This window comes from Alligator mississippiensis, chromosome 5 (genome assembly GCF_030867095.1).
Source record: "Alligator mississippiensis isolate rAllMis1 chromosome 5, rAllMis1, whole genome shotgun sequence".
Lineage (NCBI taxonomy): Eukaryota > Metazoa > Chordata > Crocodylia > Alligatoridae > Alligator > Alligator mississippiensis.
Window position 1 is genome coordinate 173,331,042 of NC_081828.1, and position 24,786 is coordinate 173,355,827.

Below are 24,786 nucleotides of genomic sequence, written 5' to 3' on the forward strand. Positions count from 1 at the left end.
AGATGATGTTTTATGTAACTTTCTAGTGTGTTCTATTTCCTGAAAGCAGTGAAGACTTTACCCATTGTACAGCAGTTCTCCTCTTATGCCCAGTGCCACCCTTCCAAAACAGAGGCCATCTTGGGGCACAGAGTCCATATTTTGACTCTTTCTCATTGCAAGATGATGCCTTGGGACCATATCACTAGCTGCCATTGGCTAAGGAGGTCTCCAAATGACCTGGGATCCATATATATCCACCCCAAGAATCAGAAAACCTAATTCTCTTTCCTTACATCAGGGCCGAAACTAGGCTTATCAGAGAACTGTGCTTGTGTCCTGCTTTTCTCATCTAGTTTCCAATTTGCCTTGGAGTGGCTGAAGGACATACACATGGGTAGCACAGGACTTAGTTCTGAGGGTAGGTGATATGTGTATACTGTATCTACCAAAGACATGAAGTATGAGAATTATGCTTCTTTTTTAACAAGGAACAACAATATAGACCTGCCCTGTAGTAGCTTGCAAAGGTCTCTCTCTGGCTGTTCCTACACTTCTGTTTTTCAGTAGCCACTATTTTTGTATTTTTTCCTAAAACAAGCTTCACCTTTTCCCCAGCAGAAATTTTTTTGGGGCAGAGTAAAAACTCTTCAACATAAAAATCCGATACCTAGAGAAGATCAGTTTAGTAAGTTTTTCATAGTTGTCTTGTTCCAGTTTGCACTTCATACAAAACAAGAATGATCAGTACTAAAATGATAGCTGCTGTTTGTTCCAGAAAGTATATTATACACATGGGACTGCAATGTAATTAGTGTTTCTGGGCACCCTCAAAATACATGCAATTCATTTGCATGTATGGTGAAATACTAATACTCTGGTTTTGGATGTCTTCAACATGGATGCCTGGAGTTTTGTAATCACTAACATTGCCAACAATTTCCAGAGTATTGAATAAATTGAATTCCTTGTTTACACTGTGTATGTTTTAAAAACAAATATGCACAGTCACAGTGGTACCTTTCAGGGAGGTACACTCACAATTATTTTCACCTAAAAAATAGGGAGCACTCAGTGGGAGGCATGGTTAGTTATACCACACCCTTACATTTAATGGTGCCTAGGTGAGTTGTACCATCTCAAGTTCAAGTATAGTCGTAGGTAAATACTTGATACAAAATAATTCCCCTTGCACTCACTTTCCTTCCATTCAAGTCGTGTTACTGGATGATAGTTAGAGCTTCCTTCCAGGATCTAGCAGTATAGCAAATAGTTAGACAATGTTGATAATGATGCAATTGCTTTCCTGAGATTTTGGCACATGTGTGTGGCAAGAGCATGTCTAACAGGAAGCTTATAACCTACAGTAGCAGAGCAGTATAATATGAATATGTCAACAATAGAATTCAGGCATCCTTAAAAAAAAATTACCTAACATCATTATCAAATGAACATAAGATACTTCCAAATGAATATACAAAAATAAAAATGTATGGCAAGGCAAGTTATAGCACTAGAAATTTAGTTTGCCTATTTTCCTTATTTGCCATGAAGAGTTATCAGAAATAGCTAATACTGCTAAATGCACCATGTACCAGAATTTAAATTACTCATTGCATGACTTTTAAAAGCCTAATGGACAGCACTAATTCAGTATTTAATCTGAATATCCATTTTACAAATAATTTCAATACTCAATAACCAATTTTTCTACTGAAGACTTTAAAAATAGGACAGCTAGACTGATGCTTGCTGACATTGCAGTTGTACTTTCAAACAGGTTGGGATTATGCAATGAGAAAACTAATTTGGAGATTCATAAACAATATGTCACAATACTCATTTAATGTCTGCATTGTACTGCAGAAGTGACTGTTGATCTAGTAGATCTAAAGGTACATAACCTTCTTAGGCTTCTTTTGATAACTATTCACTTTTGTTCCTCTGAAAACTGATAAAATCCAAGCTACCTACTTGGTTAAACAAAAGGATGGGTTATTCTTGTAATGCAAAAATAATCTTAAACAGCACAAAGGTAAGTAATATTCCCAATTTGAGAGTTGCAGTTTCCCTTAGTTGGGCCTGTTAGCGCTAAGTAGATGGAGAGATTCATAATCAAATCAGGGGGGCTGCTAAAGAAAGACTAAAGAAAGCAGATAAGAAAACCACACAAGTCCTTTAGCCCCAAAGGTGAGTGACACCGTCACAACTGTCAGGGAAGCCAGTTACAGTCATAAGATTCAATATTATTTTGAATATGTTTGTTTAATTTATGTTCACACTTGCTTACACTGAAACAGCTAAAGGCTATACAGACCTGTCTAAAATTCAGGGAGGAGGAGTGGGGAGATAGATCTTTACATTTGGAGCCAGGTTTGGAAGATTTAAAAAAAAAAAAAAAGTATTTAAGCTTGCAACAGATTAACTAACTCATGATTACATCTTTTCCAGAGCTAGGATAAGACAGATACTTCAGTGGCCAGTTTTGAATTCAAATACAGATTCCAAGTTCCATTGGTTTTGGAAAGGATCAATAATTTCCATTTATTTACTAGTATGACAAGTATTGTAATAATTGAACATTGTAAGAACAACTACTGCCACTAATGGATTATATGCATTCTTATTTATTTACAGGTAAATGGTATCCCTGAGGAAAGGAAACTAACAGAAGCAATGAATTTGTAATCAGATAAAACAGTAAATCACATCCTATTTCCTTATTTGTTCAAATTGATGCATGAGCTCTTCTGATGTATATTGTGCATGACACGGTATTAAAGATTTCAGTGCCAGATAGTACAATCATTTCCATATAAACTAATGTACTGTATCTTTTTTGTACTTTAGACATTTTTGACAATTTGTAAAAATGCTGATAACTTTTTATATTTGTTACATTACGAGAATATCTTTAAAATAAACACATTAATAAATATCAAACTTTCTTCTGACTCCCATGAACTACACAAAATTCCAAGGAAAAAGTGAGTTCTTTCAAATTACCAGATTCAGAGATAGCTGGACTCAGTTCTGTAAAGGCTAAAGTTGATTTGCATGTCTGATATAGAAGAAACAAGTGTACAGAAACTGATGAAAGTCTGTAATAGCAAGATCTTGAGCTAAAGTCAAAGAAGTCCCTATCATTACCACAGAGGGAGGATATTATGACAACCAGTTTATTACTGTTGGTGGGATATGTTGGCCTTACACAACTCGTTTTTGCAAGTTGGAAATACAATAAAGTTAATGTTTCTACAGCATCTTCTCAGGAGCCAACATGTAACATTTTCTAACTGCTTAAAGTCAAATTAGCAGGATGAAACGCATATTTTAAAATAAACTGTTTACTCCATACTATAAAAATAAATATTGTTCTTTTTCCCCCAAAATTGGCAAAGGCAATAGTTTGGAGGGCATTTTTTGATTAACAATAACATAGTTTAAGCCAGAGGCTTTATTTTACATATCCAGGGTGCTGTTTTCTTTTTTAAATCTTAATAAAAAAAATCCAAGAACATGTTAAAACAAGGATTAACTCAAGTCACTTATAACATATGTCAAACACACACCTGATACATTATCGTGGTGTTAAAAAGTTTTAATCTATAAAACAAAATGCTTTTATATATGGTCATTTTAAGAGTGTGTTTTACAAACAGTTCATTCTAATTTATTTCAGGTATTTATTTTATAAAATATTTACATGAATGGTATTGAACTTCCATAACAGTCTCTAATCCTTTTTCAAATCTGATTGAGATTCAAACTTTTGGAACTCTCACGGTTGTTATTTGGATCATTTTGTACAGCAAAGGAGTTTCCGTCTCTCTGACTGATACTCCATTTTAACTCATATTTTTGCTTTCTTTGTATTGTGTTCTGTGTATCTTTATTTGGCATTTTAAGCTTAATAGGACATCTTGAAGTTGAGGCACAAAACTGTGCATGCATTAAAACCACTATACAATAGTCATTGTTCCTTTGGATTCCAGGCATCTATAGTGTTTATTCAGAGCCACAAATTTAAAATAACTGGAGCTGGTGTAACAATCAACATCTTGTATGTTAGCAGTGTTTGTCACTCTGGAAGAAAATTGTAAACAAAGCCAAAGAACTCGAAACAAATTAATTCCAAATTGAAACAAGTCTCCTCTGTGCAATACAAAGGGCTTCTACAAGAAGTGCCACATTTACAAACATTCATAATATTTTAACCATTAATATCTGGGGGAAAGAACAAAAACCACAGAAAAATTCACATTTTCCCTCAAATTCTAAAAAAATCCAGAACGTGAGTTGACAAAACAGCTTTGGATATGAACTCTGAAGGCTAATGAGAAACAGCATATTTTGATTGTCGTCTACTACATGGCAACATGAAAGGATAGGAATGTTTTACAAATACCCAGGGTCATGCAAATACATGGATTTAATTGATTTCACAGATGATACACACATAAAGCTAAGGATGTACATATTTGTAGGTTTGGGTGCTAGTGTTTCAACACCCTGGAAGGTAGGGAAGGGAAACCCTAGGATCTTTTACAGCCCTCACTGGAATATGCAGACTGTAGCACACGGGGCTCCTCTACACATGCAGGTAATGGCACGATGGGATCTAATGAATGATCCACACCATCATGCCTCCTGCCATGCCGTGTGCATGGCAGGAGGAACAATTGTGGATCACATATTAGATCCTATTGTACCTTATTGCCAAGTAGAGGGGGAACCCACAGTTGCTGCGACCTCCCAGCTGCAGGCTTCATTTATGCGGATTGTTGAATAGTACTGTTTATCTGAAAGTAAAAAAAAATTTGATCTGTAATTGTAATAGAAAATTTAAGAGAATTTCCAAGCCTAATATACAAAACGGAAAATGGTTGTGGTGCTATTAATGATTAGGGGTCATCTCACTTCTTGACCGTCTTTGTTGTGAAGAGCAGCATTCATTTTAAACGTTTTCCCCATGAGCTAATAAAGCAGGTGTTCTAATTGTCTTGATCCATTACTATAAATAGATTGAAACACTGGATTCATAATTTTCTAGCTAAAGACACAGTATTTAGACACAGTATTAAAGAATTCAGTACTACTCGGGGAACAGATTAAAAGTGCAGGCATGTAAATTCACAGCCTTGATTTTACTGCATAAATTAAGTTTGCAAGGCAGGAAATTTGTGTCACTGCAAGTGTTCAAGGCCAGCAGTGATAGCTGTAACTAAAATTAATAGTTGATGGTGGGTTTGTTTTTGGGGGTTTTTTGGTAAACATGAAATGCCAATTTCTGCAACGTATAGAAAAAGTACTAATTCTTTGTAGTGCATTGTATATTGAATAGTGACATCTGGCATAGATTTTCTTGCTGCAATAATCGCTACTGCCAACAACAGATTTCACAGGAAGTAATGATGCCTGATGTCATGGGTAGAAAAATAATGCCTTTCTTGATAGATTTGACTGGATAATTACAAGAGGTATCATAGTTATTAAATGTAACTTATCTTCCTAATAAATTTAACTTTAGAAGTGGGTTTCCTGGCTCTCTCATCTTGGTACAGAAGAATATTCCTCCATTCTTTCACTGTGTATTCTCATCTTTTGACTTCTAATTCAAGGAGCTCGGGGGCATGTACCATCTGGGCACTGTGGAGCTATGTTCCACTGAAGCTGCTTCTGTTTTGCCTGTGGTAGAGATCTTAGTGGTGGACTTCATAGATCTACAGTAATACAGATCCACTAGTTAGCTCTCACCGTACCATGCAGAGGGGGCAAGTTCATGGAGACTCGGGCAGTTGAGCAGCTTTCACCATCACACTGACTTATGAAGGATTCTTTCTGTCTCCACCTTATGTGGATCCCTGTTACCTTTGTGGTGTGTAAGGATGAGCATTGTCCATTAGGACAGGAACTGTTAAATCAAGTGTTTTTCAGGAAGTTACTTTGGGATAAAAGCCCCATTACCTGAAGGCTAGACTTTAGCTAGGTAGGCAAAGTAAATTACAGTTCATTGAGGTTTAAGCCATCAAAAAATAAAAAACCCAGAAAAAACACCCTTTACTTTATTGATGCTCCTTCCATTACAAAGTAAGCATCCACAGCACATTTATTTAATGTTTAAATTACTTCATATTTTCACATAACCTTAAAAGAAAATATATTTATCCCACATACAGTAATAGCAAACAAGTGCATTATTTCAAACATTAAAAATAATTTTTAAACAAATCTGTACAACAGATAAACAAAATATCTACAATACTTAGTTTGTGAAGAACAAAACAAAACAATTCCTCCAAACTCACCCCCTTTCCTCCTAATGAAGGCTGCATGCAACCTCTGCATTAAAACCCTGAACCAGCTCAACAGTGTTCAGCTATAACCATTTTTTCTGTAAATCAGATGTCCCAATTAGTGACTAAGAGTTTTCAAAACACTGGAAACAACATACACAAAGAACAAGTAACTGAGAAAGCATTGAGTATATTTTCTCCAGCTTGTCAGACTAGGCAATAGACCCAACAAGGTTGCTAAATAATGCAGTAAGAGTACACTATTGAATATTAGCTTTTTTTTTTTTTTTTTAAAGCTCACCACTGGGTCCATCATTCTTACAGAATTATTTTCTTTACTGAAACAATTTTGCAGCTATTTCACTGCTAGAAAGTTCTGCAGACACAGATAACTTAGCAAGTCCACACTCCACAATTCAGCTGAGACCGTATCAGAAAATACATCTCAGAATACTTAATGTATAACTTAAAAATCATTATATAGCATTGTACATGACATAGAAAACAATACTGTATTCATTGTTCAAGTGCTAAACAGTATTCAGCAGCAGCAGAATGAAGCCAACAAGTGACAATCTCAAAGCATTATTGAAACCAACCTCCTCAAAATATCTGGAGGCTGAACCAATATTATATATAGTTCAAAAGATGAAAGCATAATCAAGTTCCACTGATTCTGCAGAATGTAAATTACAAACCTGCCATTTCTAATTTGAAGTGCTATTCCTTTCAGTTTTACTTTATTAGGAGATTCATAATAAAGAGAATAAAATGAAGCGTTAGATTCTGACCTTGAATCACAAAGGAGGAATGAGACTGCTAAATATAGATAGAAAAGCCAGTGCCCCCAAGAGGCCCTCAGTCTTCTCTCTCTCCTAATTTAAAGAGGTACCCAATGCTGCTAGCCAGACCAACCACTCGCTCAACCCCTTTTCTTCATGCTATTCATCAGGTTGGTTCTTCATTTTTTCACTGAAAACATTACTGCAGAATCTAATACAGTTCCAAAGTGAAATTTTATTCAAGTTATTTGCGATGTGGGGGTTCTGAAACTATTGTGCCTCTAATTTCCCCTTCTTCATAAAACCTGAAGTAGTAGGTATGGTTGGGTTAGATGCGATAAGAAAAGGATGGGAATGTTTAATATTTGGCTGAATCTGAAGCTTGCTTATCATCTGTTTTTCACCAGGACTGTATTAATATTGTAGAATCAGTTTTTTAACTGATGAAAACACAAACATACTTTTAGAAAGTAAAAATAAAATTACTTAAGCATTCTTAATGATCTAGTTACTAGAGCTAAAGAATATTTGCTGAAAATTGTCTTCAGTAAAAACATGATGTTTGATGCAAATCTGGGTATAATTCTAAGTGCAATCACTTTAAGCTGCTGCTTTTTTTTGTTGATTGGATAAAGGGTTTCATATAGTACATGCTTGCTACATCCAAAATATTCATCCCTAAATGATGAGTTAACACTTGGTTCCTGGGATGACCAGGAAGGTAACTTCATATTCCAAATTCAGCTATAAAACAGTCATTTACTAGGAAGTCATATATCAAGTCCACTTTGCTGTTAACAAAACAGTTCCTAATGGAGTACACTTAAAGCACATCTTATGTCTTAGCTGTAGTACATCAGTAAATATCCACCATTTAGTGGTCTCAAGAAAAGTTAATTCAACGATCTCTAATTGATGTTGCCAAGCCACCTATTTAACTTCTTCATGTTATGTTAAAATAGATATGTAAACAGAAATATATATCCAGTAGAAAAAAATTTTCACATGCAATTCTGTACAGTGCATTCCTGTTTCTCAGGTTCCTTGAAGAGATTTCCACATAACATATGTACATTTCCACTATATACATGTTCAATATACTTCATTTAAATGTCTTCTTGTGCTGCTCAGCAACATACAAGTGGTTTTGTTGTACCTCCAGTTGGTTATTTTTGTTCAGGCAGATACAAAATAAGCCTGAAATAAGTTTCAAAGTATCTCTTGAAATTAATGCCTTGATTGATCTTGAACTGCTGACAGGAAGAGGAGTCCAGAAAAAAATCCAGCTATGCACAGCAACCTTTTCAAAAGAGTTGCATTATCTTTAGGAATGACAATCTGTGCTAGATCATTGGTGATCTGAGAAATTTCGTGCGCCACACACACAAATATAAAAGTGCTGACAATGATGTTAAGCATAGGATATCCAGGAATGAGTACCAAGATTCCCTTTGTATCTGCTGCCAGCCAGATGTGGTATTGGCAGATGAATAACTAGAATGCAGAGATATTCAGTTAACATTTCCATTAAAAAACATCATTACTATATTATTAGATGATATAAAGTATCTTCCTTATGTTAAACACTGCAATGGATATTGAAGGTAAGGAAAGTCTTCCAGAGTGGTTCTCAATCTCATAGACTCAAGACACCCCCTGGAAAATGCCAGCTCTTAGCTTTCACACTTTTTTGACTAAGGAAAGATTGTAGATCAATTCTTGCACTGGTAAGAACTGAAGACCACGATGGGTCAGAATGGTTTTGACACTACAGGGATTCCTATTTGAAATCTCTTGATTATTGTGCAAATTGTGTAGGTGCTTGCACACCCAGCAGTGTTAATAAAAAGTAGCACCCTGGTTGCAAACCATTGCTCTAACAGAACACAGTGCAATCATGTAAAAATTATACAATCATGTACCATATAGTGCACTGCGTGAAAGACTTGTTCTGATGCAGGGACTATTCAATCAAAAAATTCTTTCCCTTCTTGAAATATAATAAAAATGCACTTAAAAAGGGAAAACACAGGAGGAGGGAAGGAAGGTAATATATCATTTTATGCAATATAAAACAGCTACTAAAACAAGAAGCAAATTAAATCCTACAGTTTTAAAATAGAAAAAACCCAGCACAGAACAGAAAATATTCAAATTCTTGCACCAGAAGATGGATTTGCCGATTTAGACATATCCATATATGCAGCCCATAAAACCCTTTGAATGGATACAGTTGTATGACTATGTCTACACTAGTCAATATAACTCATGAACTGGCATACGCTCTCAGGCTAACTGCATCCACACTAGAATTTACAGGCTCTGATATACATGCGGGGAGCCTACTAGATTAAATGAGTCTGCTAGAGCATGGAAATCAACATGCTCCAGCAGCCTCCAGCATTACGTGCATCTGCATTCCTGTGCCAAAAAATGGCAGCAAGGCACTTTGAACTAAAGCTCATTAAAGGAGCTTTAGTTTAAAGCACTCCACTGCCATTTTTCAGTGCAGGGACGCTCTGGGCACTTTTAATTAGCGTGACTCTCGGAGCTGCGCTAATTAAAGCGCTCCCCCACATCTCTCGGAGCATGTGTATAAATGCCCTATAATACTAGCATCACTACCTTGATTTAAAAAAACCATAAGTCACAATACACTTCCCTACACAGTATTAACTTTTAAGCATTATTTAGGCCTGAAAGGCAAAAGAATGATCAGCAGTCACTCTGATATCAAAGCAAATGCCCCCAAATACTTGTTTGCCATTTTTGCATTATATTAAAATAAACTTCATAAATCCACTATTTCAAAGCTCTCAACTGCATCATCACTGTATCAATAATCGCTCTACTCACCTCCAAAGATATTTTACCAAACCAGGCAAAGAATGAGCTATATACAGAACGGATATATCCAGGAATGTTCCTGATGAGGATGAAAGCTAAAATCTGAAAAAAGGACAAGGTATCACAGAAACAGTTTAGACATTCACCAGGAAAATGATACATTTATTAGACACTGTAAAAAATACTTGAAATAAGATGTGTAATAATCTAGGCCTCAATGTGTAACCCTTTACGCACGTAATAAATTCAACTCTTCTAGTCCTAAGCTTCTGTGAATCTGTGATGCCTCAGTGTTTAAGGGGCCAGGTCCATATTATGTATTCACTCAAATATAAGATGACCCTGATAATAAGCTGACACCCCAATACACAGATTTTATATATGGAAAATTTATAAATTTGACATAATTTTCCAGGTACAGAATCTAATTATTGGAAGTTTGCCTTGAATTTGTCCCCCTCCTATTGATGCATCAGGGAAAATATATCTGGGGGAGAGGGGGAAGGAGGTCTATTAGCCCCCCTGCCCTCTCCCCTCACAACTTTTCCCCCCTGCAGCCCTTCTGCCCCTCTTTACTGTCAGACCCTGCTCTCTCTGAACATATGGACATGAAGAGCACATGTGAAAAAAATGATCTTTAAATTTGCATACAGTACCCATAGACTTAAGTTCATCCAGAATTGATGCATTTTACCTTTTCTGAAACTGCTGCAAGTTTTAGCACAGGTACTCCATAAACAGTTTTAAGTACCACTTTGGCACCTACTTATATATGGTACAAACTAAATAATACTAGTTCAAAACCAAAAGGCTCATGGTTTACTGAATAGTTTATTGGGCTGAGCCCCAGCAGAGTCAGCAGCATTTCAAGCCATTCTGACCCCACAGCTCAGCAGTGCTCAGTATGTGTGTATACTCCAGATACAGCACCCCTTTCCCCCAACAAGGATCTATGTGCTAATTAGCCCCCCACTCATGATTGTAACCAGGTGTTCTTCTCATGAGTCCCAGGATCCTCTAAAAATTTATATGCAGATGAGGCACAGAGCAACTTGGTCCAGCTTTACCTGATGGAGGGTGGGGCTATACTAAACACATGCAACAGGCTGAGAGGGAACAACAGAGGGGTGAAAAGGTTGAGGCCCTGTTTGTTGATATTTCCTAGACAGTTAAGACTGGTGAAGAAACAGGAATAATTGGAAATGAGAAAGAAAGGTGGCAGCAAAACTGTGGGAGTGAAGAGGAAGTAAAAATGTATTCAAGGGTAGTGGTTCACCATGACTTGAAATAGAGTAGTTGCTGAGGGGGATTGTGCTCAGTGCACACTACTAGGGATGTGGAAAGTTAAACAATTAATCGTTTAACCAATAAGTGCAATGATAACCGTGTATATCCTTTAGCTTGGGGTGGGCACAGACTGGCAGGGAAGGGGGAAATGAAGCTGTGCAGTGCACCAGCAGGAATCAGAAGGCAGCAAGGCAGGTGGGAGGGAGGAAAAAGGGACAGGGGAGGGGTACTAGCAGCTATAACCTAACAGGAAAACAGTAAGCAGCCTAATGACTCATCAAGCAAGCAATTAATTGCTCATACATTGGTGCTCCCTTCCTCCCAGCGCAAGGCTTCACATAAGCTGTTATCTGTATGGGCTTGCCTCTTCTCCCCCTCTCCCCACAGTCAAAGGGCTCTGGGAGCCAGGTTAAATGAATAATTTTTTTAAACACTATTTACATCCCTAGACACTACCATATATCTTATCCAGACGGGCTGTACCGGCCTTTCCTTGTGGTAGGTTCCCATCACCATTTCTGCCTATTGGTTAAGATAAATGGGTACCTGTACATGTGCTCCGGGGCAGAGAGGGACGCATTTTAAAATGAGAGCACCTCTCAGAAGCTGCTTGAATTAAAATGCCTAGTGTTTTATGTATTTAGTGTCCTGTGTTTCAAAACGGTAGCAACAGTGTTAACTAAAGCTCAGTGAATGAGCTTTATTTAAAGTGCCCCCGCTGCCATTTTGAAACATGGGATAGCGAATACATGAGGTGCTGCAGCATGCTGTATCATTCTTATTAGAATGCTATGGCAGACTCAATTAATTGCATCAGAGCATGTGTAAATGCCCCCAAGCATTTTTGGCACTAAACGAAAGGTGTAAGGGCTGGCTCTGGCCCTCCCCATGCTGGCTCAATGTCACAGTACCTCCAGGCCCAGCACCAGTTCCCTGTGGAGGGAACACCTGCCCATTTTTTAAAAATTTTTTTTTAAGGGCCAAAAAGCAAAAGCAAAAACGTTTCCTGTCAGCATGTTTGCCCGATATAGGCCACGTACTTATAGTCAAGCTCAGTGTTGGCTGCGTTTAATCACCTTCATAGTTGGTTTCCATTACTAAGCACATACTGCTTTTAGCAGTAGTTCAAAGACAGACAATATATTTAATGCAATTTCTGTGTATGCAAATGTAAGATGAAAAGCTTTTTCCCTCATGCTGATTGGGGGGGGGGTAAAGCCTCATCTTGTATTTGAGTAGATATGGTATATACCAATGTTTAATTAGTGTATGTGCCATGTGCATACATGTTTTATACTTTTAATACTCTTTTACTTGGTATATTTATATTTATCAGGGCTGGTATTACTATGTACACATACTACAATAGTTATAGCCAGAGCAGCTATAAAGTGTTAAAGAAACAAGGTAACACAATCAATAATGCAGTCTTTTTTCTACTTCATTCCATAAGTTAAAACAAAAGTTGATCATCTTCAGTTAAGGATTAAGACACACATTATATTAAAATGTTCTAAGAAACTAGATTTCGTGAGCAATTACCTGCACCACAGAAACAGAAGGATGCAGTTCATTGCACTCAGTTTTATTTTTACAGCTACTAGCCCAGATAGAGTAGGTCTGAAAGAGATAAATATACATCTCAGTCTTCACAAAGCCAGTACTTAAAAATATTACAACAGAATAAACTATTTTGACGTTACAATTGCAGCAATGGTGTCATGTGGTGATAGGGAGGACAGATGTTTTATTTTTTCTGTGCAGTTTTGTGTTTCTCAAACTGTCTTTGCACCTGATCAATACAATCATTTGTACTCTAAGACTGCTGACAATTTGTTGATCACACTTAGTCATCAGCTCTTTTCATGTCTATCTTTCTATGTCTATATCATCTACCATTTTATTCTAATTAAGATTAGCATCCTTTATAATCAAATCAGAGAACATTTAAACCTACAAAGCAAAAGAGGCCAGTGAATGTTTGGGGGCTGCATAGATGGAGGCTATCTATAAAACACAGTTGAAACAAACTTCTGCAAACCAAGAACATCCTTTCTGAAGAACAAGTCCACCTACTACTAAGCAAGATGTTCTCCCGAAAGCTGGCCACCTGGACAAGGACTCTCCACAACACACAGATGATATAAGAGTGTGGACTTACCAAAAAGGAAACCACTGAAATAAATAATAAAACATTTGAAACTCTGTTGGAGAAGAGAGGCTCGCCTTTCCCCTCTGAAAGCACCTGTCGCTTCTGTAACGCCAGGTAGATAAAAGCAAACAACATGCCATGAAAGACAACCTGCAAAAGAACAGAACAGTTCTTCAGACGTGGCTGTTAAGCTGCAGGTGCAAATACCTTGTAATGAAGTATAGGGGATTTGTAGCATCAAAGCCCAAGTGAGAAGAGCTCTTGTTCTTGCTACAATATTAAAAACAAAACACTCACCAGACCTTAACAAGAATTAAAGTGTGTTCATTTCAGAAATATTACTCTTACTAATGGTTCAGTGAACATTTGGATATGACATTCACATTTCAAACACCATTAGATACCACTGATCAGAATCCCATACGTTACTTTGGAAACAGCTTCTGTTACGGAAAATAGGCTTTTAAAAGGTCTCTCTCTGGATCTCCATCAACTCAGCAGGTACAAACTTCTGAAAGAGGCATCATGAGAACTCTCGTCTTATAGACGTAGGATTTTCCAGTTGGAGAAAAGAATGTTATGATGTTATTCCCTCGCTAGCTAACAACAGGCTGTAGGTCTTGCTGCTGTTGCTTGTTTTCATTTTTAATGACTTCTTTGGTATTTTGGAACTTCCTCTATGTGCTCTCCAGAGCCCACTGTGAGCTTCACAGCTATGAAACAAGTGAGATTTGGAGTTTCAAAAGTGCACTAGTGTATTTAAAGGACTTACTAATAAAAAGTTGCAGCAGGGAGAAAGCATATGACTGATTAATCAGAGACCACCCAATAGAGAGAGAAAAGAATCTACAGGCTGTTTCACACCGTCACAACAAGCAGGTAATTTGTTGCGAGGTTAATGGACAAATGCTCTGACCTCACCTCCTCCTCCAAGTACCCAGACAAGGCACTACAGAGAGGAGGGAATACAATTCTTCCTTTCCAACCACCCAAGGCTGCGGGGAAGAAAGAATTCCAAAGGGAGCGGGCAAACCAGTTTACACACACAGAATTTTAAATACAGAATGAACAAAAAGATAACAGTAGCATAAATGTGCTATGTACAAAGTAAAATACTCTGATTTTAGCAGTGCAGCATTCTCATGGACACTCCTTATTTAGATTAATCATGATAATTAACATTTCCTTGGAGTTTCTATTGAGATTTTTTTAAAATAACATTTATTTGAGGCTGTTTGAATCAATTTTAATTTTCTGAAGAATATCAGTGCTGGAGGGCCAAAGAAGTTAGGAATTTCAGTGCGAAACGAAACCAAATATGCAGAGCCCTGTTTAGGAATGCTTTATAAAAAGGTTACCATTATCAGCAAGTCAGGGGCCTTTCTTCATAGTTTCATAGACACGTGCAGAAGCAAAAAATTGATGCTGCTTGTTCTTACAACAAACCATAAGCTGGAACTTTTAATTCCTCCTCCATCCAGAGAAAGAGGGGAAAGTGTTTTTCACATCAGTTTTTCAAGAATACTTCTCAAAACACACAAAATTATATTTAATTCATGAAATCATTACATACATAGCGGTCTAACTTCCATCTAAACCACCATTCATAGACATTTCCATTCAGCTCAAAACACTTGGACAATGGCCACAGAGAAAATATCTTCTCAAATGCACCCTGTAAAAAACAAATATGGAAAAAATGTTAATGCTAACATAAGACCCATTTTTAAAATTTAATATCTTTTATTACTGCTCTACCCCTCTACCAGTTTAACTGGCCTGATCTTGGAGAGGCTGTGCATCATGACAGAAGTCCTGTTTAAGGTTTACTTGATGCTAATAACCATTTATTAAACAGTTTTCTAAAAACAATGACATTTTCCTCTTGGTTTTTCATTGACAACAGCCTCTGTACTCTCTTCCTTCTTCATACCCATTTTTCCTGATGGGTTTAAATGGAGACACGCACCAGAAGAAATGGAAACTTTACAGGAAAATCAGAGTATCTATGTTTAAAACTAATAGAAAAAGGTTGTTTGTTTGGTTGAGGGGGGCCTTTGGGGGAAACAAGTTAAAAAAAGAAAAAAGAAAAGCTCACAATTTAGGACTTCTTCCCATACTTCTTTTCTGACTCCTCAGCACTAAAAGGGAAGTCTAACATTCAATGAGGTTCACTCCCCTAGTTATGCTCCACATAATCACTCAATAACAGGTCTACAGTTCGGCACAGACCTCATTGGCAGTTTGCAACACAACACCCTTGTGATCCAATACAAACTAATAGCATTTGCCACTCTCCCAAAAGCACACAGCACCATGCATCTAAAGTGTGCAATAGATGACTTCCAAAAAGTGTAAAAGTGAATTTGACCCTGGGGCCAGGAGCAGGACAGAGTGCAGGTGGCTTGTCCAGGGGGTATGGGGTTGGGGAAAGGGGTGCAAGGAGGTGGGCGGCTCTTAAATGCTGTGCACACCTCCAGTGGGAGGCATGGGGGTGGAGGGGGCATGTGCCCCCATGGACTTATGCAAAGGGCAAGGGCAGGCTGTGTACTGGGGGCTCAGAGCCAGGGGCTGCACTGGCCTCTTTTCAGTGGCGGGGCAGGGCAGGCTCAGTTATGTGGGGTGGGTGGTGGTCACACTGGGAGGGATGGCTTACTCCTAGAGCCGCCACTGTCTGCTCTATGCCACTGAGCCTGCCCCATCACCGGGAAGAGACTGGTGCAGCCCCTGGCCCCAAGTCTGCAGTGGGCAGCCCACCCTTGCTCTGTGCACAAATTCTCAGGAGGCACATGGCTCCCCCATGCCTCACCTGGGTGTGCGCACAGCATGCTAATTGTAACAAAATATGCATCCTTTTCCCCAATCAACTGGACAGGCAGACCTTGTTAAAAATAGAGCAGACAGGTGTAACAATAAAAGTGTAATTTCACGCACATATCTTTGATGACTTTGGGTCATCTTTGATGACTACCAAAATAAAGTAAAGCTGCACTTTAAATATATATAACACTGTCAGAAACACCACTTTTAAGATAAGTACTAAGAAATAAAACCCAAAGTGTATGCAAAAAAATCAAAAAATACTGTGCATCAAAAAATACTGAAATGTCTAGTGTCCCATGCAAAACCAGTTATAGAAAGGAGACACTGAAATGTTCCATTTCCCCACCCCGCTATTCCCATACATTACAGAAAACTGATCAGTGTTCTATCTATCCTAAGCAGCATTCAAAAGCTCAATACACAGGATATAATATGTAGTGCTTACAAACCTGAGAATATGACAGAAAATATATACACATGAGTAAGCAAATTAGTTTCAGCAGTAAGCCGAAGTGCCAGAAGCAGTTGCCTGTGGGAAAATGAAAAATAACAATGCAATATTTATTATTTAAAGACAAAAACAATGACAAATATATAAAGTTGTCATTAACTACAGAGTACAGATATACTGTATTTTATTTACACACACACAGTCCAGATATTAATCTATATATGAATCCAGATATTAATCAGTAACATTTTGCTGTTGTTTAAACACTGTAATTTAGTTCTTTCAGTTTGATTTGAAGTCAAATCTAAAACACAAACATTCAAAGTCACTAAATTCACAAATTTTTCTATTTCTGGATAAACAACTTCCATTGGCTTAAACTATTGGTGTCCACATATCCAACAATATTTAGCCCTACAAAAGGAAACAGGACAAAATCAACAAACAGGACAGAAAGGAAACAGGACAATAAACAATATTACGCCCTACAGAAGGAAACAGGACTTTAACCTTCATACGTTCCCATGTGGTAATTTCCTAACCCCAGACACATCTTTTGTGCAATATCCTAAAGTAAATTAATTCTAAAAAAATTTCTTTTTATGACATTGTCACTGGCACCACAGTGCACAATATTCCCAAAGAACAGCCAAATTACCATTGAGCACAACTGTTGAACACAACTATTGCTGTGGATGAGAGCAATAGTTTGCTCTCATCCACAGAGAGCAAACTGTTCTAGCCAGCTTACATGAATAGTTCGTTCTCTATGGATGAAAAACTGCCCAGGGTAACATGTTACCCCAAGCATGAATGTGTTTTTCCATATGGGGTAATAACTTATCCCAAGCCCATGTTAACACATTGGGGTAAACTGTTACCCCAATGCAATATCTGTATAAATGACAGGCCTAGGCCTGTTTGGCCACTTTGGGTGGATACATCTGAAAGGTCAGCATTCATTCACACCTCATTTATGTCCACTTAAGGTATCCATGGTAACTAATGGATGGCCATCCTCCACTCTGCTTTTGCAGAAGAAGTGGTAATCCCTTTTGCTAACCACTTTGTTTGCAAGCTGCAAGGTCATCAAAACACCCTGTCCTTTGCCAAAATACAAAAACAAACAAACAAAACCCCTTTGTCACACCCAAATCCACCTCTGCTCCTTGTCCTCACTTCCAACAAAGGTAGGGCAAACTAGCTTGTATGTTAAGAAAGGGCAAAACTCTACCTCACCTGCCCATGAGAAGAGAGAGCAGAGGGACAGCAGAGAAGAAATAGCACATCATACAGCAATACAGCATACATTATGAAGTCCTCTTCAATGGTAAGGGCTTGACACCCCGCCCCCCCCCCCCCCAAAAAATACCCCTTTTACCTGCTCTCACTAAGCCCCTGCATGTGTGGTTTCCAACCAGCATCCACCCACATTTGGCTTGCCTGCAAAGGGTGGATGTGCTGGTCTCTAGCTTCTGTGCAGAGGAGGAGAGGGTGCTACCTTCGCTGCCATAGGGCAGGGTGGAATTGCTTGTGACAGCTTGTCTTTGATTGTTATTTATACGCATTCAGCAGTAATCATTTTTTTCTTTTTTTTCTGCAGTCCAGGATGAGAAAGCAGCACATATTCAGTGCTGAAGCCTGTCTTGCACAGGTAACTGGGGATGACAGTGACACATCCACTGATGAAATCTTATCCCAAGGCAGGGAAGATGCTGACTTTGTTCCAGACACGGGAGATTGTTCAGAGCAAGAAGACCATGTGTCTATAGAAGCTTCATCCAACTCAGATGAGGAGGAGTTGGTGTCACAAGCAGAAGTGATGCCAACACTTCCAGTGGGAAAGGGAAGAGGACCAGCCTGCGGGCTGCTGTAGAAGACCGTGGAGAGCTACAGCAGGATGTGGAGCAGAACCACTACCACCCGCATAAAACATTGCAGATGATGACACCGTTAGAGGAAGGAATGGCAGAGCATGGTAAAAAAGTCCACAGCTAATACATCATCGGAGAACAGCCAAGGACATGGTCCATGAAAGTGCTGGGCTAACAAGAGAAAGTAATAAAGACACGGTGGTGGAAACGTTCCACCTGTTTCTCTCACAAAATATCCTGACTGTTATCATAAGAGAAACAAACAGACGCAGAAAGAAGATTCAAAGAGTGGAATGCTAGACATCCTGAAAATAGAAAGAAGCGGAAAAAGCAGGACAAAAGAGAGCTAAAAGCTTATGTTGGCCTCATACTGCTGAGTAGTCTATACCATGGTGGTCACGAGGCACTGGAGGAGTTGGTCATGAGGCACGGGAGCAGCCTGCTGTCATCCCAAATCCACCAGGAGCCTGCACCCCTAAGAAGAGCTGGGGGAAGTCTCAGACAGCTGGGGGAAAGATCAGGGAACTGGGGAATCGAACTGGGAACGGGGGGGGGAATGTTCAGGGAGATTCAGGCCGGAGCCTCGGAGTGCTCAGCCCCAGCGGCCCCAGCTCCCAGGCAGCACGTGGCACCCTGCCGAGCTGCACTGCACCCATGCCATGGGGCAGCTGTTGCGTGGGTGCCAGGCTGAGGGGGATGGTGATCCTTGCTGCCCCACCCACGCAGTGGGGGGGGTTCTTCCACAAATACCCAGAGGCCCCAATCACTGTTCCTGCAGCCAGTGAGTGCGGGACTTAAAAAAAAACCAAAAAACAAACAGTGCTGGGGCTAGGCTGGGGCTGGGGCTGACCAGGACAGCCATGGGAGCTTCTCTTGCGGCTTCCCCCACCCGGGGAGAGACAGGCACAGTCGGAGGAGCTGTGGGAAAACCTGCAGCTGCCCGGCTGTGCCTGCCTCTCCCCGGCCAATCTGAATCACCGAATCTCTCTAAATCAGCATTGAATCTTCTGAAGCCAATTCAGCTGAATCAATTCAGGACAGTGATCCGAATCGAATCACTGTCCTCCGAACCGGCCAAACCTGAATTGAATACTCCCCTATTTGCACAGGCCCATTGCTTAGTGCTTATTTACTTTGTAGGCACCAAAGGCTGCTTTCTGATGGGATAAGCCTTCCTGGGGCAGAACAGAATCAGACTTTGTAAGAATATTAGAGCCCCAATTCTCTCAAAGGGCAGGCAAGGACTGCTTTTCTGAGAGGGATGAGCAATGTTGTGATGAGCAGAAGCTGAATCCTTAAATACCTGACAGGTGGAAAAGAAGCTGGGCTGTAAAATTCTAAACGGCATCTGTTAGGTAAAATAAGCTAATGTTTAAATTGAGTCCAGGGCATATTTATTTTTAATATTCCAAAGCTGAATGGTGGTCATTGAGAGGCAGTATCTTGCCTGGGCCAGTCACAGGGACTGCTCCTTTCATTCCCATACCTCAGTTGTCCAAATTTTATTACTGTCCAAATGCCCCAGTGGCATTTCTGCAGTTTGCATTTAATAGGAAGTGGACAAAAAGGAGAGACATCAATGGGATAGATTCTGCCCCACTGGAACTCAGTGCTCCTTCTGTTCACAGCAGGATCTATTTTAATAAGACACCCTCTTTCTGGCTTGCTGGCATCTTCCCCCCTTGTCTGTCCAGTGGGTCAGCTTCAATAGAAAGGTATTCTTGGAAACGCAGCCCATGGGTTAATTACTAGGGCACTTTGCTAGGTTGTGGGAGATGTAATTTCAAACCCCCTCTCTGGGTGAATGGGTCCTTCAACTTGGGTCTCTAACTCCCTGGATATGCATCCAAACCACTAACCTATTGTATTAAAACGTGGGAAGGGGAGGATAGGGGGTTCTCTTCCTCATTTGATATCACAGTTGCTAATCATAATTTTTCTGTGACTACCATGTCTGAGACCTGCACATGCCTATATCAGTGAAATAAGATTAACAACAGAGCACAAGTGGCTGTAGTACACCATTATTAAATGCTCAGAAGGATCCAATGAGTTGTGCAGGGTACGTAACATCTAAAAATCAGCTTCAGTGGCTCACAATATCTCTTACATAGCTGAAGTCAGCTGTTTAAGTGGCACTTACCTGCAAAAAGAGGAGTTGCACTTGGGCCAGTATATCTAGAAAAGGCGTGTCAAATGTCGACTGGAGCTAGCCTGTAGAACTGCATGATCCACATGGGATCATACAGCTGTGGACCAATCCCGCATGACGCACGGGGGACACAGGCTAGACACAGCACTGAACGTAACATGGAGTCAGAACTGGTGCATTCACCGGACTAGCCCTGAACTCTAGATCAAACCCTACCAGAGCCAGTGCACAGGACCAGTTTGGCAGGGCAGTAGATACAAGACACACACCAGACTGACCCCCTATGTCACTTGCAGTGCTCATGGCTGGTCCAAGCCTCCATGCCACTTGCAGCATGTGCTGGCTCCAGGGCTGGCCACGTACATGACACATGGAGCCACCATGAGGCTTGAAGTGCATGTGGTGCATGAGATGGAACCGGTGCTGCATGCAGCACAGGGAGTTGGTCCAGCACTGACTCCAGCATGGACCGACAGTCTGGGTCCCAATCTGGACAGCCTACACAGCCAACACACAGGGCTAGTCTGGTGGGGCACTGCATACAGCACTGCATCCAGCTTGCATGACACATGCAGCACATGGAGAGGAACTGGCACATGCGTTCAGTGTGCAGCCTGCAGATGCTGCATGCAGCACAAAGAAGTCGGTCTTGATTCAGCCCACAGACCAGTCCTGCAAACTTCATCCAGCCCCTGGGGCCAGATGAGCATGGCATCCCTTATCTAGAATCACCCTTAACAGTGTCTAAAAGATTGAGATTGAAACAGCAATAATATGGAAACAATCCTCAGCCAGACATGAGAGAATTGGTCCTCAAAAAAACAGCTGAGGTACCCTAGTAGGACAAAATGGCAGAAATTTGCAAAAGCACTCTTTATACTGTACCTTTTCTATGGACAAAGCATGTTTATAGGACAGTGAATTCAGTTTGAAAGGTTGACAACTACACTAAATAGGTTTCAAGAAACACTTATTTAAAAAAAAAATTATGAGCAAGTTTTAAATGCATTCAGCAATTATTTTTTGAAGAGAGATCAGATACATTTCTCAAATTTTGAAAGTTATAATGCATATTCCAAGAAGAAAGCTCAATTACCATGTGTCATAGTTTTCACTAAAATATATCAAATGAAATGTATCCTTCCAAGTGCTATGTCTGGTGACTTCAGCATATTTAAAAATTCAGTTCTATTATTCAAATAGCCAAATCAAGACTAAAACCCTCTGACAAAGTTTTGCATATGAATAATTAATTACATTAGGATATAAATGTGTGTATTACAAACGGAAAAGAACAATATTTATTTTACCGTTTGCTTTCTTCTGGACTATCTGAGGCCATACTACTAATGTAACATAGATGATCATAAACCAGACAGTGACAAGTGGAACAAAGTAATAGAACTGGTAAGGTCGATCCATCACTATGCATAACACCATAACCAAGAAATTGAGACGAAATAAAACCTGTTGGGGAGAAAAAGGTTTTCTTTATTTAGGATTAAAAGGAAAAAAACCAATTATATTGTAACACTATATGCATTATAAACCATTAAAAACCAACAATACTACTCTTGTTGAAATTCTGATAGGTGTCTAAGGAAGTCAGAAGGCTTCAGTAGGTATACCCATCCTAGTTTTAACCTAGCTAACTTCAGTATCAATTACTGAAAATGAGATGGCATGGACTTTGGTGGAGACTGTATAAGTCTTCCAGGCTTACTTTTTCACTTTTGTTATCTGAACTAGCCAAGTTAAAGCTAGCATGGGACTCCCACTTTTGCTGCAACAGCACTTCTGACTACAGTATGGACACGTACTAAATCAACTGTTCAAACTGTGTGTTATATGGCAACAAGGTACAGCAGAGTGATGGTCAGTGGTGGTTTGAACCAAGGCAATATTTGATGTCAAAGTGATAAACCAGTCACATTTTTAATTTATAGTTTACTCCCTGGTAGATTCCCCTAGTTACTACGAGAGAACGCTTTGTCTAGTCCTCTTTATAATGGAGCAATTGGCTTCTGAGCAAACTGAACCAAGTCTTTCTTTTTTAAAAGAATAACCAATAGAGCTGGTAGGGAAAAAAATCCTCTTGTTGAAGAACTTCATCTTTTTACCAGAGAAGTTAAAGCCTGAAAGACAAAAGTCTTTCTGGCCAAAGATGAAAAAAGTCCATTTTTTTCAGATGAAACAAAATTAATTTTCAAGGAAACCAATACTTTCTGTGAACATCTCCATTTACCTAAAAATCCAACCTTTTAGAGGGAGGACAGGGAAACTAATGGAATACTTAGCCCTGGGTAAGGCGTCATTCATCTAAGTCTAGGTATGAAATGACTGAATACAAGTCTAATCATCGTGACAAAAATGTGTCATTTAGGCACTAATTGTATTTTCTGAATTGAACTGTTTATAACAAAAAGGTTTCAGACAGCAAAGGGAAGCCAGAGATTTCCCAGCACCACCTCCTCTCCCAGTCTGCTCTTGCTCAGAAACAAGTCAGAGATAAGATGACAAGGATAGCAGTGTTAGAGAACAGGTCTTGATTTCCTTTCCAGGTGAAGGAAGACAAGCACTCTACCAGCCTTTAGAAAGCATTAATGACTACAAGTAACCACTCAACAGGTTCTTAATAGCTGTGAGAGACATAGGTCCAGCACGTATGCAGAATCCCAAAACTTTTATAGCTTAAGTAAATGAAAATAGTTGAAATTCAAGGCAGAGATGAAAATGTTTTGTCCTTCCAAATTAGGATCTGCAGCCTTGGAAACAACTAATCTACCATACTGGACTACTAAATGCAATTACTCTTTTAAAAAACTTTTTATACTGAGAAAAAATTGATTTCATTTCAAGGCAATAGCAATCTGGATTTGCCAAATGTTTTACCTATTTGTATAAAAGAAATTCAATAAAAACTACTTTAGCAGCCTCTAAACCAGAATACCCACCACTAAACAGATCGACAAGGGAAAATTGGGCTAAGAAAAAAAACCTGAAGATCTAAATCAGCTAATTTAGGTAAGACCCTTGTGTGCCAGCCTTGTCCTTTCATCATTAGTTTATCTTTATCACTAGATACTGTAACAGTTCCAGGTGAAAAACAACAACAGTAATAAAGGAAATCATTAAATCATTATTATTATTTCTCTGATACATTTAAGTGGGTCACCTATTTTCTCAGTACAAATTTCAGTCATCTAAGCAGATTAAACAAATCAGATTAGGTAAGAACAATGATCATGCTGGTTTTGTGAACCTCCTCTAAAATTATTTTGATCTCATTTTTGGGAAGCAGGCATATTTCTGTATAAAAACAGTAAGAATGATCTATTCCTACCTGAAACACTCTGTATACTCCAAAGTCTCCTTTTATCCAAAAGTACGAGAAATGCCCATAACCTGTTTGGAACAGATATGCAGCAACCAGAACTCGAATGTGCATGTACACAGGCAAAAACTGTTGAGAAAAATAATTTGCTCTTTACACAGACCCACAGAAATTCTTTTTTGTCTATGCTGTCAACTCTTAGTAAATTGGGGCCCAAGGGGAAAAGCTTCTTCTGTATTTTAGACTTGCTCTCGTTTCATAAAGTTGTATGTCACTTTACACCTACTTACTAAGAAACATTATGCCCCATTTACTATTTCTTTCCTGCAAGTTCTCTTTCCATATTTCCTGAAATGTATTGAGATTTTATAACCTGAGAGAGACAAGGTCAAAGGATAAACTGCATCAAGGGAAAGAAAAAAAGAAATCAAATCACTTCTCTTTGCCAAACATATGATGCAAAATGGCATCACCAAAAAACAAATTCTCAAAAAATGGCATCTTTGAAAGCTTTCAGAACCCTAAAAGATTATAAAGGGGTAAACTGTCAATATATTAACATATTTGAACATGAGTTTCTTGAAGTTAAGTGGCAGAAACATATTTTCCTTCAAAGCACTGACTCCAAATGATATATTATAAAAAAAATGAAATTCAATCACTTACAGTGCTTGCTCCAGAGATATGATAAATCAAAATAACAAGCTGCATCCAGCCTTTCCATTCATCTGTCTGTTCTCTATTTAACACCTTAGTCTATGCAAAACAAAACAAGAGTGTTGCTATTCCAACAAGTACAACGAACATCT

At 39.0% G+C, this 24,786-nt stretch overlaps 2 protein-coding genes across 7 annotated transcripts in view; one reads left to right on the forward strand and one right to left on the reverse strand.

Moving 5' to 3' along the window:
* The window catches only part of SGCE (sarcoglycan epsilon), a 79,595-nt gene extending 76,673 nt beyond the window's left edge, over positions 1 to 2,922 (forward strand). For all 6 annotated transcript variants that reach the window (XM_019497796.2, XM_059728990.1, XM_019497795.2 and 3 more), the window contains one exon: positions 2,617 to 2,922. In XM_019497796.2, coding sequence (XP_019353341.2) covers positions 2,617 to 2,620 — 4 coding nt within the window. In that variant the 3' untranslated portion in view covers positions 2,621 to 2,922. The remainder of the gene's footprint in view (positions 1 to 2,616) is intronic.
* A 3,106-nt stretch (positions 2,923 to 6,028) lies between these two features.
* The window catches only part of CASD1 (CAS1 domain containing 1), a 68,260-nt gene continuing 49,502 nt past the window's right edge, over positions 6,029 to 24,786 (reverse strand). The window contains exons 10-18 of the mRNA XM_006258453.4: positions 24,644 to 24,733; positions 23,987 to 24,106; positions 21,954 to 22,110; positions 16,616 to 16,695; positions 14,917 to 15,018; positions 13,353 to 13,493; positions 12,734 to 12,811; positions 9,914 to 10,006; positions 6,029 to 8,551 (exon numbers count right to left, since the gene is read on the reverse strand). Of these exons, the coding sequence (XP_006258515.3) occupies positions 8,285 to 8,551; positions 9,914 to 10,006; positions 12,734 to 12,811; positions 13,353 to 13,493; positions 14,917 to 15,018; positions 16,616 to 16,695; positions 21,954 to 22,110; positions 23,987 to 24,106; positions 24,644 to 24,733 (1,128 nt within the window). The 3' untranslated portion in view covers positions 6,029 to 8,284. The remainder of the gene's footprint in view (positions 8,552 to 9,913; positions 10,007 to 12,733; positions 12,812 to 13,352; positions 13,494 to 14,916; positions 15,019 to 16,615; positions 16,696 to 21,953; positions 22,111 to 23,986; positions 24,107 to 24,643; positions 24,734 to 24,786) is intronic.